This window comes from Mirounga leonina, unplaced genomic scaffold (assembly GCF_011800145.1).
Source record: "Mirounga leonina isolate KUSES-001 unplaced genomic scaffold, KU_Mleo_1.0 Mir_114, whole genome shotgun sequence".
In the NCBI taxonomy this organism is placed as follows: domain Eukaryota; kingdom Metazoa; phylum Chordata; class Mammalia; order Carnivora; family Phocidae; genus Mirounga; species Mirounga leonina.
Window position 1 is genome coordinate 28,949,834 of NW_023270265.1, and position 18,977 is coordinate 28,968,810.

General features: G+C 54.9%; 2 protein-coding genes across 2 annotated transcripts in view; one reads left to right on the top strand and one right to left on the bottom strand.

Annotated features, from left to right (window-relative positions):
- Positions 1-6,322, top strand: part of NEURL1 (neuralized E3 ubiquitin protein ligase 1) — a 33,351-nt gene extending 27,029 nt beyond the window's left edge. Inside the window, exons 5-6 of the mRNA XM_035028514.1 lie at positions 3,177-3,323; positions 3,799-6,322. Coding sequence (XP_034884405.1) covers positions 3,177-3,323; positions 3,799-4,037 — 386 coding nt within the window. The 3' untranslated portion in view covers positions 4,038-6,322. The remainder of the gene's footprint in view (positions 1-3,176; positions 3,324-3,798) is intronic.
- A 947-nt stretch (positions 6,323-7,269) lies between these two features.
- SH3PXD2A (SH3 and PX domains 2A) overlaps positions 7,270-18,977 on the bottom strand; it is a 235,373-nt gene continuing 223,665 nt past the window's right edge. Inside the window, 2 exon segments of the mRNA XM_035028500.1 lie at positions 7,270-16,848; positions 18,784-18,903. Of these exon segments, the coding sequence (XP_034884391.1) occupies positions 14,881-16,848; positions 18,784-18,903 (2,088 nt within the window). The 3' untranslated portion in view covers positions 7,270-14,880.

An 18,977-nucleotide genomic window follows, 5' to 3' on the forward strand; every position in this document is an offset into this window, starting at 1 on the left:
CGCCCCGCCCCCCTGCCTCGCGCGCCCCGCCCCCCTGCCTCGCGCGCGCGGGTCTTGCCACCGAGTCACAGGCACCGAGACGAGTTGTGGGCCGGACTCCATCGCTAGGCCTTGCCTCCAGTCCTCCCAGACGCATCCTGGGGGCGGGCAGAAAAGTGTGGATCACCGAGTTTCACTCTCAGAATCTGATTAACCCACTTCCCCACAGATGCATAAACAGCCCAGTGGCCACTTAAAAATGAGAAAAAAGGTTTCCACCAGCAGTTAGCTTTCTGAGGCTCAGTTTCCGTTTCTCCAAAATGGGAATTAAAGTCTCTGCCTCTTAAGGATGGCTGTGTGTCTAGATAAGAAAGAGTTTGGTATGGTAGCCAGGTGTTTGTGCAGTGTGGTGCCTGGGTTGGGAGCCTATAGGGAATCTCCGAGCAGAGGGCCTTGGAGGAAATGGGGTTGCAGAGGTCTGGGCCTTTCTTTCCTGGGTTTGAATGGACAGAATTTGAATGGACTGGTGGACGTGGACTTGTGAAAGTTATGTTTCTCAGAGTATTCTGTGAGGAAAAGTGGGGGATTCTTTACTGCAGAACTTCTCAGACCCTTTAATATGCAATGTGAATCCTTAAGGAGGGGGGTGGAGGTGGTTATGATGTACAGCTTTTTCTCAACTAATTTGACCAGAAATCTTTTTTTTTCACAAAGCATCTCCAGGGACCTCTTTCCCCAGAGTGCACAGGTTTCATACTTTGTAAGAGCTGACCTTCTAAGCAGGTGCAGTAGACTGGGCTAATTCCATTAGAGTCATTAGGAGGACCTGGTACAGATTTTTGAATCCCACCTGCAGAGATTTTGATCCTGTAGATGTTGGATAAGTCCTGGGCATCTGATTTTTTGTTGTTGTTGTTTTAAGATTTTATTTTTAGAGAGAAGGGGGGGGGGAGAGAATCCCAAGCAGGCTCCCGATGCAGGGCTTGATCTCACGACTCTGAGATTATGACCTGAGCTGAAATCAAGAATCGATGGCGTAACCCACTGAGCCACCCAGGCACCCGTCTGAAATCTTTATTTAAGCAGGTTTGCTTAGGCAGGTGTGGAGACCTCTGGGCTTCATAGCCCCATCCTAGACCTCACCCCAGGAGACTTTGTAGACAGGGTAATGTGTGTATGTAAGTGAATATGTGTTATGCTCTAAGATGGGTATGTCTGTGTATAGGCACACGTGAGTAACTAACTGCATGCATATTTGTGTGTATAATGGTGGTGGTGGTTGTGTGTTAGAGTTTGTGAAATCTGATAAAATAAGTGGGGACTTCCTACTCTGGAAAGAGACCAAATGAAGACGGAGTGAAAAAAAATATCTGAAAAGGAATGAAAAGAAATGAGGCAAGATGCTAAGAAGTTATGATTGAGGGAAGATAAATCAGGAAGGAATGAAAAGAAATCAGGAAGGAAAGAAGTTGGGGTGAAAATTCAGAATGGGATAAAAAGAAATCAGACTGGGGGTGCAGAAAAAATTCAGGCTGAGGTTAAAAAAAAAAAACTTGGCTACACTCACTGGGAGACACTGCTCCTCAGATGAAGGAAGTTGTATAAGGGGAGGGTACGATCCTGCCTCAGCACCATCTAATAATAGATAAGTAGCTTTCCACTGAGACTTCTGTTCCCCAAAGAAGCTTACTAGACACAGGGGAAGCTTAAAAAAAAATCAGGACTTAAATGTAAGTGGGCCAAGGTGGGTGTTTAAGAATAATCATCCACATATATGCTAAACAATGTATGCCAAACATAGTGCACCTGCGTTGTAGGAGAACTGGGCATCTCGGTCAGCAAATTGGTGTTTGGGGATCCTGATGGACTGCAAAGGAAAAACAAACCAGTGACAGTGTGTGAGGGGTAATTATTTACCTTACAGAGGAGTGCTGTGCTTCGTGAAAGGCCTAAATGAACTAAGAATGGAAGGATATTTCCTTTACTCCAAAACCATCGCTAGTTTCATACTTAATGACAAAACATGAGAAACATTCTCATTAAAGTCAGGAATATGATAGGGGGATGCCTTAAGTATTGTTCTGAAAATACTAGCCAGTGCAATAAGGCAAGAAAACGAAATAGGTGTGAATTTCTGAAAGATGCTAATTAACTTGAAAACTATTAACACCAGAGAAACCTTGTGGATATCTAATGCATATTCTTAGAAACAGTGACTACTGATTGACTTAGAACACCTGATGATAAAAGGATTTCATTGAGCATTTATGTGTAGGGCAGTATGTTAGAGCCTTGGGAGAGTCACAGGTGAATACCATTTCCTGCTCTCAGGAAGCTCATAGTTCACCTGGGAAAGCAAAGCTGCATACCTGGGCAAAGAACAAATAATACCCCAGCTCTGTGGTTTAGGCCCATGTATGTGGTGTGTGTGTCCAGTCAGTGCTAAATAAAGTAATGTGGTTTGTGGGGGTGGTCAAAGCTGCCCAGAGGAGGGGGTTTGAGGACAGCCCCAAGGGGCTCCCTGGACAGTTAGCTCTTTGGGGGCAAGGGCTCTGTCGGTCTTGTTCTCAGTGTTATGTTTACACAGTGGATGGTACCTGGTAGGTACCTGGTACCTTGTTGAAGGGAGAAGCAAGGAGGGAAGGAAGAAGAGAGGAAGGTGAGGAGAGGAGTGGAAGAGGGAGAGAAGAGAGGGAGGGGAGGAAGGAGGGAGAGAATGTAGCACAGAATGAGCTTGGGAGATGCTGAAGGCCTCCGAAAGGTGCTATTGCAGAGGAGATGGTGGGTGGTATCTGGGGGCAGTGACAGAGAGAGCACGGGGCTTGGAACAGGAGGGCCATGCTAGGTGGGAGGAGGGGGACTTTGTTCTCTGGCATGGGAAACCTTGAAGGTGAGGATGCGTAGGAAGGGTGGAGGTGGGATTCTAGGCAGAGGGCTTGTTTGGAGACTGCTGATGCAGGAACACCAGAGCAGGAAGTCGCCCTCCCGTTGGTCGGTGGAAACAGCGGGGACAGGGCGCTGGGCCACCCGATGGGGTCCTGCCTTGAGCCCGCCCAGTGGCTGGGCTGTCTGGTCGTGCTGTGTCAGCACTTTCCTGGGAGCCTCTAGGAGGGGCGGAGACTTGAGCTTCCTCCCCGTAGGCCTCTCGGTGGCTAGGCCTCTTGGTGGCTAGTGCGTTGCTCCCTCCCCTCCCGCAGGTTCCACCATCCTGGCAGAGCGGGGCATCCCGTCACTCTCCTGCTCCCCTGCCTCCACGCCAACCTCGCCCAGTGCCCTGGGTAGCCGCCTCTCTGACCCCCTGCTCAGCACGTGCAGCTCCGGACCTCTGGGGAGCTCTGCTGGTGGTAAGTAGGCTGGCCGCTCGGGTTCCGCGGTGTCCGCGGCGGCCTCCCCACCCCAAGACCCCCTGGCTGAGGCAGCCGTGCAGCCTCCGGGTCAGAGCTGGGCGCTGGAGGACCTGGAGGCAGGCTCAGTGAACCCTTGTTGCGTGTGGTGATTTCTGGGGTGAATCCCACCCTGTCCCCCAGCCGGGCACCTTTCTCCAGAGCACTTTTTAGCACATGGGGAAGACCAAAGGATAGCTCAGAAGAGGCCTTCCTTAAAAGACTCTGGGCCCCTCCCTTCCTCCCCCCCTCTTCTCTCACTGCCTCGTGGGCACCCTGGCCCCTCATCAGGTGCCTCCTAGTGCCCAGGAAGTGGGTCGTCAAGGGAAACAGGCAGACCCCAGTCAGTGGAGTGAGAGACCAGAGGGCTTTCTTCCCATGACCCTGGGGCCAGGCTGGGCCATGTCTCTGCTGACTGGTGTCCCCTTGTCCCCAGGGACGGCCCCCAACTCCCCAGTGAGCCTGCCTGAGTCGCCGGTGGCCCCGGGCACAGGACAGTGGAGCGATGAGTGCACCATTTGCTATGAGCACGCAGTGGACACGGTCATCTACACGTGTGGCCACATGTGCCTCTGCTACGGCTGTGGCCTGCGCCTCAAGAAGGCCCTGCACGCCTGCTGCCCCATCTGCCGCCGCCCCATCAAGGACATTATCAAGACCTACCGCAGCTCCTAGCCTGTGGCGCCCCACCCTGCATGCCTGCCTCCTCAGGCTCGGGCCCCGCTCCAGCCGAGGGGCAAGCCCACAGGGCCCCTTCTCTTCTTCCTCATTTTGGAAACTCTTCCCTTCTTCATTAAACACGGGAAACTGAGGCCCTCGAAGGTTTGGGAAGAAAGGGAGTATAAGGCAGGGAGATGAGGGGCAGAAACAAATTGCCCAGCAGAGGGAGGCGGGGAGGAGTCCGCTCTCCTCCTGTCTTTCCCTTCTCTGCACCCACTCTACCGTGCATGCCGAGGGGCTAAACGGGGGTCTCAGCCTATCCTAATCCTTCCCCATCTGGGGCAGATTGCTAGGCAGTCCTCTAGTCCATGTGAGAATTAGACAACATGTCCCTTCCTCTGGGCAGATGTGTCCCTGAGCTAGGGCCTTTGGAGTATGGCCTGGACTTCAGTCTCCATTTGTTCTCTCAGCCAGCCATCCTGGAGCAGTGTACAACCTGCTCGACAGCAGCCCTAGGTAGGTAGCCCCTGAGCTGCTGCCTTACTCTGACCTGTACCCACCTTCTCCTTCCTCTCTTCCCTGCCCCTCAGGCCTGGCAGCCAGGCGTAAGGCTGGTGGATACCTCTCACCCTGGGCAGGCGGCAGCCCCCATGCCTTGTCCCTCTCCCACTCACCCAGGACGCGTGGATGGACAGGCCACAGAAGGCTGCAGGTTCTGGGTCTCTGACCCTGTGCCCTGGCTGAGATGCAGAGGGCCCCTTCCTGGCCATAGCCTTTCTGCCCCAGTCATCTCGCTAGATGCTGCTGCCCAGGGACAGCCTCGGTGTGGGCTGGAGAGCAGTGTCCATCTTCTGGAAGGTTCTCTAAGAGCAGGTTTGCATCTGTGCTCTGAGACCTGTCCTCCTGGATCTCAGTGCTGTCGGGGGCCTGGCTGATACTCAGACTGTGGTATCCCCAGGCGAGGCCAGGACCCTGGAGTGGGGGTGGGGTACCCTGGGGGTAAAACCAGCCTTTTTTCTTATTTTTATTTATTTATTTATTTGGTTTGTGGGGTTTTTTTTGGGGGGGGGGATTGAGTTGCCATCCCCCGGGGCCCCTAGAAATGCTGCCCCGGTGCGAGGCGTGCCCAGCGAGAGGGCTGCAGAGGTAGTTCTCACTCAAAATCTTCCCCAGGCTCCAGCCCAAAGTCCATAGCCATCTCTGCTTACCGTGAATTAGAACGCCATAAAAAGAGGCTGAATTGGGAGGCCTCCTGTCAAATTGTATCCATTTTACAGGAGATAAACTGAGCCTCCTTAGTGTCCTGGGACTGGTGGATGACCCGGAGCCACAAAGTGCCCTTGCTCTCTGGGCTGCTGCAGGGTCATCACAGTTGGCTCAAAGACGTCAGGAGGTTGAGGAGCGCCCCCTTCCATGAGGACATACAAAGTTCTGGGAAGGCTGGAGGAGGGGAGCCCCGCTTGGGCCAGGGAACGGGGGTGGGAAGGCCTACTCATAGTAGGGGTGGGGAGGCTGTTCTTAGTAAGGCTCTTTCCCCTCAGGAAAGATGAGGAGGGAAGGGACCGGCTCCTGGCACCTCTGGGTTATTTCTGGGTCCGGGGTGGCATGCCCCCCGCCCCTGCTCTTAGGCTGCAGTTGTCCCAGCCTTGCCTGCCCTACCCTGATAGGCCATGGGCTGGCGCCCGCTCTCAACAGTCTTGGCCTGGCCTTCCCCCCAGCCTCCCAACCCTCTGCCCCCTCCGATGGCTTTTCACGTCCATCAGAGACTGCTGCTCCCTGTGGCTGGCAGAGTGGGATTCTGGACCTGGCCACTGGGCGGCTGTGTGGCCCTGGCCGGGTCATAGCCCTTCTCAGCCTCAGCTGCCACCTCTGTAAAAGGACTGTGTGGGGAGGAGAGCAGACTTTGTGCGACTCTTGGGACTTCTTTGATGATGGGCTGCTGTGGGGTGTTGGTGGGACAGCACTGGGGGTCAGAAGGCCAGGCTGGGCCTTTGTCGGCCCCTGCCTTGCAGAGGGCCTCCAGGAAGTCATGGTTCCACAGTGGGTCTCCACTCCCCAGTCCCGGACCCTGAAGACCCCTTCCATGGGAGTAGGGTCAGGGGGAGGGGGAGGTGGTGGCCCCATCTCGTCAGGAGTCTCATGTCAGAGGCAAGGGAAGGTCTTCAGTGCAGGGGCTGCGGGGCCTGAGGTTTGGGGCGAGGAAGCCATCCGTACCACTGTCTCTGTTAGTGCTGGGATAGCTGCTGCCTCCTTTGTGAACTTGGGTCGCTGTGATTGTGAATAAAGGTGATTTCGTACCAGCCTGAGGGCTGTGCTGTGTGGAGGGCTGGGGAGGGAGGACCGAGGTGGGGTTGGGGGGGTGAAGGTGAAGGGTCAGGTGTCAACAGTCAGGGGAGACTCCCTGGAGTGGGGGGGCGGGAGCATGACCTGGGGCTTGGACAGCAGGGGCCAGAATGCCAGGTGAGAAAGGGAGAAGCCACTGCCCTGTGGTGCCCTCCAATCCCTGGATCCCTGCCGAACAGTGTTTATTGGGCAGGAGCAGAGTCCCTGAGGCCTGCTCAGCTCTATATGAAGGCGGAGGTGGCCCAAACCTGGCTCCAAACCCTTGTGGGGTGGCACTGCCCTCTAGGGGCTCATGGGAGGAGGATAAACCCGTCACACAGGTCAGGAGGGGTGAGGGCAGCACAGAAAAGGGAGGGCTCTGGCCCGGGGCCTTTAGGGAAACCTAGATGTGCCGAGTCTGTCTGGTTGGCTAGAAGCTGGGAGTGGTGGAGCGAGTCTAGGCACAGCGTGGGAATCCTGCTCATTTGGTGGGGCTGGGACTCCAGCACAGAGCATGCCTGCCTTCCTGCCCTCTCCCCTGGGAAGATGCTCTGGTCCCTACAGCAGGACAGCCCAGCCCTGTTTACTGGAGTCCAGCAAAAGCAGGGGAGCATCCGGGGCTCCAAGCTGAGGGGCCAGCCAGGCCTGCTGGATGTGGGTCTTTTGCCCCCAAATCTGCATTTCTCTCTCTCAAAGCCTTGGCAACTGCCCAGAAAGCTTCCTGTAGGTGGGGAAGGGGAGAATTGGGGGAAGGGAGGAGAAACTTGAGCATGGCTCTCACCAGCAAAAGTGGCAACTTAACTGCCTCCCCCCCGCCCCTCAGTGTCCTCAGAGGGGCCCCGGATCCTGCGTTCTGGATAAGGTGCCTTTTGCTATGCAGCTGGATGGCTTTTCTGATGGCAGGGAGAATTAAGAGGTGATTCTGTTCAGTTAAAAAGGCCAAAAACTTTATTTAGTTTTCAGGGAAATACAAGATGTAAACATAAACAAAATATAAAACAAAACAACCCAAATCTTACAGTCTAGAAGCATGCCAAGACAGAGTATTTTCTGCAGACCAAAGAGTCCCGTCAGCATGATAAAGGACACCTGGAAAGTGGCAGGCCAAGGGGCTGGGTCCCTTCCCCAAGGACACTGCATTTTTGTGATGAGAACAATTAAAAAAAAAAACCCCACTATTAAAAATATTAGAAACATGGAGATAGTTTAGCACCACCATTGATCCTGGAAATTTTTTTAGCACTCAAACTGCGCTGAATTCACTGTCCTTGAGTTTCTCTGCTAAGGGGAGAAGAGGGCACAACCTCCTCCTGACCCCACAGAGCCTGCTAGGAGCTGGGAGGGGTTAAGTGGACACCATGAGGAATCCCCCAAAGCTCTGGAGCCCCAAAGACATCCAGCAGTTCACAGGCAACCATGCGCTCCCCAAACCACACTTGAGGGACCTGCCACTCACATCTTCACTCAGAAGTCACCTTCCTGCAGACCTCTCAGGAACTGTCAGTGAAACCCTTTTCCCAGCCTATGTCCTGGATTTAAAGAAAATCTGTTGCAGAGAACAAGTTGCAGATCCAAGAATGGTGGCTCTGTTTACCCTTCTCTCTCCGAAGTAGGTGCTTATGGAAAGGTGCCCTGGTGACGGGCCACTGAAAATGAAAGGGCATGTCCGTGGATGAGTGTGTGTGTGGCCCCGTCTTCTGAGTCACACCTGCGCGGCTGGCTCAGCAGACTGAGTTGCCACAGGTCTCAGTAGAGATACTCAAGAACAACTGGTGTCAACAGAAGAAGAAATGAGGCTGCTTCCCTCCCAGACATGCTTGGTGGTGTCTGGACCCTGAGGTTCCAGTTTGGGGGTCGTGGGTCATTACTGTACAACCCATTACGGTCACTGGTCTCTAACCAATTCCAGCAATTTGAGAGGCTAGCTCTGGATTAGACAAAGGGATGTGGGCAAAACATGCTGGGAACCTGAGAGATGGAGGAATGTTCTGGAGCCAGAGCCCCCAGACTCAAAGATGGGTTTGTTGCTAGCAACTTCCCATCCCCACTAAGTAAATCCGTGACTACTCATTAACCACATGCTGGGGACTCAGGTTGTGGCCCAGCAAGTAGCTGTTTCCTCGGGTCAGCTGCTTCTGTGGCCAAATCTTAGGGCTTTTCCAACCTGCTCTGACTGGACCCTTGGGTGTTGCATCAGTAAATTCCCTCTGTACCTGTTCTCTTCCTCCTGAAACACTCAGAATTGACTTCTTCCTTCTTTTGAATAAAGACTAAACTCCAGCCTCCAGACCCTCTCTCCGCCTTCTCACACTTTTCCCTTTCTGCCTAGAAGACATCCTCTTCTGGAAGCCACCTTCCCAGGGAGGGGACGGTAAGCCCCAGCCACTCCAAACATGCACACACTCCTCACGCCAACGTGCCTCTTGCTTGCCTCCAACGTGCTCGAGCCATCCTTCCGCCTTAAAACAATTCTCTCTCACACACTCTCTCTCTCCTCTCGCCTCCTGAGGTCCAACCCTTAGCCAGGGTGGAACTGGAAACAAAGGAGGGAACCTTCACCTCAGAAATCCATTCCCTAAGGCCACTAAGTTCCAGGACTGGGATGGGAGAGGGGGCTGATTGTCAAGGTCAAGTGTAAACCCAAGATTAAAAAGATAGGATTGGAGAAAGGAGATCGCATGGTAACCCCAACCTTACAGGCAGGTTGGGATCAAGGCCTTAGAAGGCAGAGCCCTCTACCCGGTCTGTAAGCACCAGTGATGCCAACTTCTGGCTGTGGGTCTAGGTGCACAGGACAAAACAGAGGGAAGCGAAAATCAGTGAGGCTGCTGCTTCTGAAACAAGGCTGTAGGGCAGTAACCCCATCCTGTCACTGTCTCTGGTCACAGAACTTGAGAACCACTGAGGCTGCCTCCAATAGGGATCGCGACTCAGGCAAAAAGCTCAGTGAGGTCAAGGGAAAGCGCCCCACACCGCTCCTGTGACCTGCTCAGCTGGGGCGTGCAGTCTGGTGTACTGACCTCACCGTGAGCACGTTCTCGCCCCCAGCAGCCTGGCCACCCTCAGAAACAGGAACCGGGGACCAGCGGCTCTCACGCTCTGGGGCCTCCCGCAGCAATGGCACGCGTGGCAAGGGGCGGGCTCAGCCTGCTGGACGGCACGTCTGCAGGTGGTGACCTGGTTCCCCCATCCCAGCGCTTCCACACCCAGTGACTTCTCTTCCACAGCTTCATTTCGGAGCCCGGGATGATGGCCTAGGCTGCTTCTGCTAGATCTGTTAATGCCAGTGTGAAGTTTCCAACGAAATAATAAAATAATTACAAAAAAAAAAAAAAAGACACATTGCACTCTCCAGCCAGAAGTACGTGTGAATAATAACACACTTGCTGCCAGAAACTGCGAGTCCCATGGGGCCTGCCCAATGCCAAGGACTTGTAAAATGGAGACAGCTTGCCCGGTATTTGTTCTCTAACCCCGTGTTATTTAGTTCAAGTGGGAAATTACCAACACACACACACACTAACTCACTCTCTCTCAACACACAGCCCTCAAAAAAATGAGGGAATCTTAATTATTTAGCAATGTGGATGATTCTCTTTCCAGAGAGCTCTGCATCAAGATTCTCAAAGATTGGACATATAGACGTATATACTCCAAGGAGAGACACCCACACACGGGGGCGCGGTCCCACTCTGGGCACGTAGATCCACGTTTGTACAGAAATTCACCAAATGGAGGGGTTGAAGCAGCGAGCATACAGTACTGGAGATGGAGGGACAAGCCAGCGAGGACATCCCTGGAGCCCTGAAGGGCAGCGCTCCAAGGGCTTGGACCCAGAGACTTCCCATCCTGCTGCTTTCTCGACCTGCGCCAAGTAAGGAGGAGGCCGGCTTGGTACCTGGTGTGGGAAGCTGTCTACAAAGACCTGAGTAGGCCCCTCAGATGCTTCTCTAAGGCCCTCTGGGAACTGTTGGGGTGTTAAGCAAGAGGCAGGGCTCCCTCCTCAGGCTGAAGTCATTGAGATGAATGGGTGGCCCAAGCTTAGCACCAGGCCTAGCTGCAGGCTTGTGGGAATTGGTGTCTCACTGGGGTATGTAGGGCTCAAGGCACCCACATCCCCGAAAAAGATTTGGTTACATCTAGGGTTCCTGCCCATAAACCGAACTGAGGTTACATAGTTTTAAAAAGACTCAAACATACATCAAAAGATCATGGCCCACACATCAGGAGACTGGGGTGAGACAGGGCTGCTGGGGCTGATTTTTTAAGACCGGTCTTTCTGGGCAGCTAGCTGAAAAGCAATGGAAATGAAAACAAGGAACTGTTCCTGGATGCCCTTGCTCTGCTCCGAGGGCTGGGGCCCCAGGAGGTCAAGAGCCCTGTGCCCGCGTCCCTGAATTCCTCCTGGGTGGAGAACACCCAACAGAAAAAGGGGCTGCCTTCTGCCACCTTGCCGGGGGAGGAGGGGTCAAAGATCAACACCCAGACGGTCACCTGTCTGCTCCACAGCCCCACCTCCTCCTACGGACACACCGGGCCACTGGGTCTCCCACAGCTGTCCCAACGAGCCCTGGCAGCCCTCGGTAATATTGCACTTTTCCTGTCTCTCAGATTGTTTTCATTTTTGATTGAGAATGCAAAGTATTCGGAGGGGTAAGGGAAGTGAGTAACCTTAAAGAAATAATATATTAGTTAAATACAAAAAAACAAAACAAAACAGGAAAAGTAGGGGCTACTTTATCTTTTTCTTTTTTCCTTAAAACAAAACAAACTACCAAACCAAGGTCTAAACTTAAATAGTTCTACGCCTACTCTGCAAATACTAGTAATATGAAAATAATGCTCAACCGAAATTCCCTTGTCTTTCTTCCTTAGATGATAAAAGTTGTAACATGCCTTGCTGAGGAAAGCGATGGATATAAATACCAGTAAAATATGCTGCTCTAACATCTGAAAGTGATTAAAACAATTCTATATAATGCCTTCGTCAAGATGGAGAATCGAGAGTAAGAAAGAGAAGCCTCTGGGGCCAGACTAGGGGTGGAGTGCTGAGGCTGGCAAGGCAGGGCCCGGCCACAGCCAGGGGCAGATGGCACGCTTGCCGCCCAGAGTTGCCCCTTCCAGCTCCCTCCTGCTGCCCCTGGCATCCCCTGGCCTTGTGGGAACAGCGTGGCAGGGCCAGGGACCCCAGCCAGGCCCGCTGTTTCAAAGTGGGAGAGAGATGAAGACATTTTTTCCCCCTTGTAATGAAAGAAAAAGGTCTTTAAAAGAAAAAGCACCAAATGATGCATCTTCAGGCATTATATAAAGCTCAATAATGACCTCAGAAGGGCTCATTATGATTAAAGTTGCAGTATACAGCAATACAATGCCATTTCACATTTTCAATCGCAACTAATGGGAAACTGGGTTTGGACACTGCTGAGATTTCATTTTTCTTTTTCCTTTTTTAGTCCGATCTGGTTTTCCTCCAGATGGGTCAGAGCCGCAGGCCCCTCCCTCCTCCACCTGCTGCCGGCGGTACCCTCCAACAACACAAAGCAGCTCAGTAGCTCTAGGGAAAGGCCCTCTTGCCCTGGGTGGGGCTGGGAGTCCAGGGGCACAAGGCCTGGCACCCCCTGGCCGTGTCTGAGAGGGACTGGCATGCACCCTTCTTGCTTCAAGTATTCATATTCTCTTTGGGTTTGCAGGGTTTGTGCTGTGTTGTGAGTCAGGGGGTGATGGTGAGGGGGTGAGGTGCGAAGACGGGGCATGGCAATCCCTGTTCACTGCCTAAATCTACATGCTGTCACCAGGTGGCAGCATTCCCCACTTTTCCTAGATGCCTGAGCAACTCCCAGCCATCCTGAGAGGGCTGGATGTCACAATGTAAACATGATGACCACGCGATAAACTACAATGGGGTTGGGAAGGAGTGCAAGGATTGGTACAGTGGGGTGCTCTGCCATTAACTAGCTCCATGATTTCGGGAAAGTAATTTCTTGTCCTTCGGCTGCAGTAACAGGAAGGGATAGGATGGAATGACCTTGAAGGTCACTTGTAATGACCATCACTTAGAGCACTGGGGATCAAGGAGAGGGTCCTTGGGGAGTGCAGAGAAGGCGGGCCTCGTGGGTGCTGGAGAGCCCCACGGGGCAGCGCAGACGGTGAGGAAGGGCAGGGAAAGGCAGGCTCTGGGGAACACTGCGGTCCAGTCCCAACTGAGATGCTGCTCTGTGCTTGGCCGATGCGCCCTGCGCTCCCCGCTGGCCTGGCTGGCACGTTACTGACTGAACTGGCTCAGTGCGGACAGTGGAGGAGCGAGGCCGCTGGGCCTCCCCCTGGAAGACCGCTACGCGGAAGGTCCTTTCACCCAATAGTCACTCTACTTTTAAATTTTATTTTAAATAATCATAAATTACTTCTTTTTCTTTTAATAAATATGTGCTGCTTAAAAATGAGAAAAGTATATACTGCATCTTTAAGTAATGCACTTTGCTCTCTGGGTTTCTTCCCAGTCCACCTTATTAAAGTGCATTAATTAAAAAATAATGAACCACTTCTTTATCATTATTGCTCAAATAAGTCCAAATAATATTAATATGAAGACACTAAACCACTACCATTAGTACTGCAACCTAGCAGATTAACTCAGGATCCTGCTCTATTTAATACTGTCCAGCAGAAGAAAATAACTGATTTCAATTTTAAACAAACTCACAAACAAAACAAAAGGAAACGAAATCTCACCGCGGCCCTTCAACAAAGAACAGGAGCGGTTTGCTGGAGCTGCCAGGCATCAGTGTGCGGCGAGGGAGGAGGGCTGGGGAGGTCCCCACTCGAGGCCCCGGGTCTGGGTGGGGGGTACTGAAGGCACGGAACACAGGCCAGGCTCCCGTGCTGATCTTCAGGCAACATACACTGCCTTGGGGGGCGGGGGAGCAGGGGGAGAGGGAGGGCCTTTCCTCCTTTGTAGAAAACACCGACTCTTAGTCCTGGCCGCTGGCAGCTGAGCTGGTGGCCGTGAAGCCCCATCGGTCCACAATCAAAGGCACGTGTGGAATTCCACTCCCAGCAAAGGGGGAGTCCTTGGGGAAGCCGAGGCTTCCAGAGGGTCCCCTCTGAAACGTCAACGATCGAAAGACAACCCAAAGTTGACAGGGACTTTATTCTCTCCTCTCTTCACGGGGGCACTGCCCCTTGGGCAGACCGGCTTGGCTCCCGGCCTGGGGGTCCTCCATCTTTTCGGGTACCTGTGGCATCATGTGTAGGTAGGGGGTGGCTGGTGGCCGCCCAGCTGGGGTCCCCTCAGCCCTTGGTGGGGGCGCTGGGTGCTTCTCCACAGTTCACAGGTAAGGGTTTTTGGTCCTGCCCAGGCGGGAGAACGGGCGCAGAACGGTGCTCACCCAGCAGCTTGAGAGCTGCCTTCTCTCCTGGACAAGCCCCTCCTCCCTCCTGGGGAGGGTTCTGCCCCCCCGGGGCGTCTCTGCTCTGCCACATCTGGGACCTGGGCCTTCCGCCCCCAGGCCCCCCAGCAAGCGCCATGCTAGGGTCCTGTCGGCAACAGTGGGAACCAAATGAAGGGACTTTGGCTTGTGGAGGGAAAGAAAGTGAAACGCAAACACAACCAACAACCTCCCAGCAAGAGCATGACAGAAAAGCCCCATCTGCTCCTCGTCCCATCCCCCATGAGGCTGACCGCCCTTGGGCCCCCAAACAACCCCTAAAATATAAGACCAAAACCCAAGGGCTGACACAGAAGCCCCAAATCAATAAACCTCTCCCAAAACATGCAAAAGAACTGCCCACCCAGAAACACCCAAAATAAAGTCTGTGCAGACGGTGAAGAGACCGATGGCTTCGCCCACCCGCTCTGTAAACTCTGGGGCTGTGGGTCCAATGCAGACGGGGTGCCCCAGGCAGGGGACTCCCTTCTCAAGGCCAGGGACAGTGACGGGTAAGCAAGGTGGTCCTTGCTGGCACCTGCGGAACTGCTTTCTCTTCAACCGACAGACAGTGACAGCTCAGCCCAGGGACGGGCTGAGCTCCCAGGAGACGCCTCCAAGCCCCAGCGCCACCCGCGGTGGGCGGCCACAGTCCTGGGGAAACCAGCACAATTCACGAATACAGGTTTAGGATGATCCAAGGACCACCTCCAGTGGCGAGGTGCTAGCCACAGAAACCAGGCTGAGCAGGGGCAGGGCACGCGAGGCCCCTGCCATCACATCTTTTCCAGATCTGCAGCCAAGGCACAATCAAGAGTTTCCCACCTGGCGTGCCCCAAATGGTGCCAGATGCATCAGCCAAGTCACCGAGGTGCCCACACGGGGCTCAGCTTTCTCGCCTCTGGTCCCAGGCCTGGTGCTCCCCCCCACTCAGTGTGGGCCCCCGCCAGACCTTACCTGCCGGCCGGGGGACAGCCCGGAGGGGAGCATGGCTGAGCTCACGCATTCTGCAGGGTTTAACGTCCCCCCCACCCCCTCCCACTTTCCCTTTCCCCTTTGTCTTCATCTCACCACTCATCCACACCCAGGCTGGAAGGACCCATGGCCTCCCATTAGTTCTTTTTCTCCAGGTAGTTGGAGGGCACCCAGCCTTTGAAGGGCTTCGCCCCGTCCAGGATCTGGCAGTACCACCAGCCGTTGGGGTTCCTCTCCAGGACCTCCATGGACACGCCCTCCTGGAAGCCTGCTGTCTCCTCGTCCCCCTCGTAGTCCGCGATGGAGACATACACATCTTTGAGGTTGTTGTGGATGAACTGGGACTTCTCGATGGGCTTGGGGTGCACGGGGGACACGGGGATGCCGTTGCGCTGGGCGGGCAGCAGAGGCGCGTCCGAGCCCTGGCTGGCAGCCCGTTCGGCCAGGCGGCCCTTGGCCTCGGCGGCAGCTGAGCGCGCACTGCTGAAGGAGGAGTTCCGGCGGACGCCTCGGAGCCCGTCGGTGGCCGTGAGTGACTCGTTCCTCCGCAGGGCACAGGACAGGTTGTTGTCCTTGGGCGGCGGGGACACGAACACCGACTGAGGCCTCACCGCCACCTGCCGCACGCCGTTCCTCATCTTCACGGCGCCGGTAGCCGCGGTCTTGCCGAAGCCCCCGGGGGGCTTGGAGGGGATGGGCGGCGTGGCCCGCTTGCTCTGGTTGACGGTGTTCAATGCTTGGACCCGCTTCTCGATCTTTTCCAGGCTGTCGGACTTGCCCTCGTTCTGCTTGCTTTTGGGGCTTACTGTGTCTGGCTCTTTGCCAGAGGCGTCGGGTTGCTCATTCTCGCCGAGCACCAGATAGTGGGAAGGGGCCCAGCCCTCTAGCTCCCCAAACCTCACGTACCACCAGCCGCTTTCTAGCTTCTCGAGCACCTGGACCTCCACGCCTGCGGGGAAGCTGATCTCCGAGTCCTGGACCTTCTGGTAGGCGCTACATGTCGTGTAGGAGGTGCCCTGCCCTTCACGTCCCTTCTTGGCGGGACACGGGGGTGTGGCAGCTGGGGGGGTAATGAGGTCAGCAGAGCCTCTTCTGGACCCCTCACTGGGACCTTCGAAGGCTGTGTGGGGGGGCAGCTCCGAATCCTCACTCTTTGAGCCCCTGAGACCGCCCCGGAGCTGGCCCGTGGGTCTCAGCTGGCGCCGTAAAGTGCTGATGTCCATCTTCTCTTGACTCTGGGACTCTGCCCGGTTCAGGAACGGCTTGGGCCGGACCGACGGCTTGGCCCGGGCACACGAGGTCAGCCCCGCCTTCAGGTCGGCATCCCTCTTTGGCCCGACTGTAGGGGGGCCACGGATGCCTGCGTCCGAGGCAGAGCGGGGCTTCAGGTCACCGCTGTTCTTGGACAAGGAGGAGGAAGAGGAGGAGGAAGAGCAGGTGGTATTGATGGTGATGGACGAGGAAAAGGAGGCCGAGGAGTGGTTCTTCCCCAGTTCCACCTGGGCGTTCTTCTCCACCTTGAGCTTCAGGAGGGATGACGATTTGGGGGAGCCTGACTTGGGGGAGTTTTTCCTGGCCAGGGATAGAGGGGAGCCCCCGGGGGAGTCGCTGTCCCGGGAGGAGCGTCTGGCTGACAGGGCGTCCTCCGCACATGGCCGGAAGCCCTCGTTCTCATAGATGGTCTCCTCCTCCACGGCCACATCCTCTGACGAGCCACCCACCCGAAAACGGGCCCGCCGCAGCGAGGAGGCGGGGGAGGGCCTGTGGGCCTGGGTGGGCCGCCTGTCTCCCGAGCCGCTGTCCTCCGTGGGCTCCTCGCTCAGCTCCGGCTCTGAGTCGAAGCCGAAGGCAGGGATGTCATACTCCGGCTCCTCGTACTTGAGCTTCAGCGGGGAGTCCTGGCTTTCGGCAGAGGCCACCGGGCCCTCCTCAGCCTCCTTGGGCTTGCTGGGGGGCGCCGGGGGGGGTACCTTGGGCCGGGTCAGCGTGCTCGTCCGGCGGCTCAGGTTGGGCTTCTTGCGCTTATCGATGTATGACGCAGGGGCCCAGCCCTCCTTCTCACCGATCTGCACGTACCACCAACCACCCGAGTTCTTATCGATGACCTAAGGGGGGGGGGGCAGGCCAGTGAGTTGGGAGGATCTCTGGACCCTACGACGATGTGCCAGGCTAGGACACAGGGTCTCCATTTCACAGATGAGCCAAGTGAGCTGCTGAGTGAGTGGCCCAGGGTAATACGTGCTGGGCTGGAATTCAAACCTGGGTCCCTATCACCTCCTACTCCCCCACACCCTCTCCCCTGGTCCTCCAAGTCTCCATCAGCACCCTGGTCGAGCCAGCCTCATCTATAGACCCCTGTCTCTCCCACTAGGCTATGCTTCTGTCCCTACAGAACCCAACTCGCCAAGGATCCATAGGTATAAAAAAATGCAATTCCACTGCCCTTCATCCTACCCCCAGTATTGCTAGGTCCTTCATCGGTGACCATGGAAAGGGTGTCTCAGGTCAGAAGAGAATGGGAAGATGCAGGTGAGCTGAACTGGGAAGTATGGCCTGAGCCCAGAGCCTCCCTGCAGAGCACCTCCCTGGTGCCCCCACTGCCTGTGGTCATTTTGCTGCATGTGGGATCCCAATAAAATTCCACTGGCTGAAAGGATTTCTTTGTGTTAAATGATTTCCTGTGGGAAGGTTGAGGGTCTTTCAGTCATTTCCATGTTAGTATAAATTAGTTCAAAGAGCTTCTTTCTTAACTGCAATTTGAGATCAGGTAATTGCCAGGAGTGTGGTGCTGGTTGTGCTGCTATATTTGGATCGGGGAACATAAAGGGAAGATAATTTTGGATTGTGGGACACTCCTGGAGAAAGAGGTACTGGGGAGGGGGTAGGGAAGCATGAAAAAACTGGCACTAGGGGAAGAGGGGCAGGGAAGGAAGAGAGAGAGAGAGACTGCCGAAGGCAAGTTCTGCTTGAGACCAGCCCTCTGCAGACCCCACCAAAGAGGAAGGACTTTTCTCCTTCCTTTGGTTCTATAGTCCTTCCTTCGCCCTGCCCTCCCCATACTTAAAATTTAAGCTTGGGTAGATCCTAAGTACGACAGTTTGGTTAGATGGTGAGCTTTGGAGGCTCTTCTGGAAACCTAGGCACCACTGACAGAATGATTTCTCTCAGAAATTTAGTTCCAAATCCAAGACGTGTGATGGAAAACATTCACACTGGGGACATCATTTCCACAGGCGGAGGCTGCCCGGGGGCTCTTCCGACAGCTGTTAATTGGATTTACCCTGTTACTACACGAGCCACTCCAGAGAACTGAGCCGCCTCACAGATCTCCGCCCCCTGCAACAGCCACAGAGTAGAGTCTCGTAAATGCTAGGCTGGGGGGCGCACCACAGAGTCTGTTACCCCACTTGGCAGAGACAAATAAAGCCTGGGGCGAGAAGGGACTGTATCAAAGGCCAGAGGCGCCTGTGGTGTGGACATGGCCAGAACCCAGGTCCTTAGTACTTTGGCTGCGTGGACCACCTTCTCCCAACAGCACCACTCACTAAGGGGAGTTCTTCAGAATCTCGGCCCCCAAGGTGCTCCCGGGAGACAAAGTGCTGGGGCCAAATGGGTCTGGGCAATGCTGCTATTCTAGTCCCCTCTTAGAGATGCATAGTGACATCCCTATAGCGTAGGCTCTGACAAGTTCTGCAATGAAAACCACACAACTGGGGTGGGTTTTGTTTAACCCACTGTCCTTCAAACCTACTCAACCACAGAAGCCCCTTGTGTCCAGGCACCTCCATCAGCAGCGCCCACCGTATGCTTTGGGAAATGCTGCTGTGAGGGACGCACTGGGTGGGGACAGGAGTCCTGGATTCCGGTCCCGACTGTGGCACTTACTGGCTCAAGGCAAATTCTTATCCCCGGGGTGGGGGGCTTGCTTTTGTCTTTCCCGCCCACCCCCCTGCCACGTTGCCAGCAAGGCATAAATGGGAAACATGGCAGGTCTTTGAGCAGCATGACTTAAAGCCCTCCGCTTCCTGGCCGAGACTCACCTCCGCCTTCTGTCCACCCCGAAAGCTGATGCCATCAGAGATGCACGACTGGAATTCGGCAATGGTGTAATACTCCACCTCAACAGAAGGGGGCTCTGGCGGCTTGGGCAGCTGGAACCCCTAAGGCAGAGAAGGGCTCAGTCAGCAAAACCCGCCTATCAGAAGGCGTTTACACCAGCGGGGGGGGGGGGGGG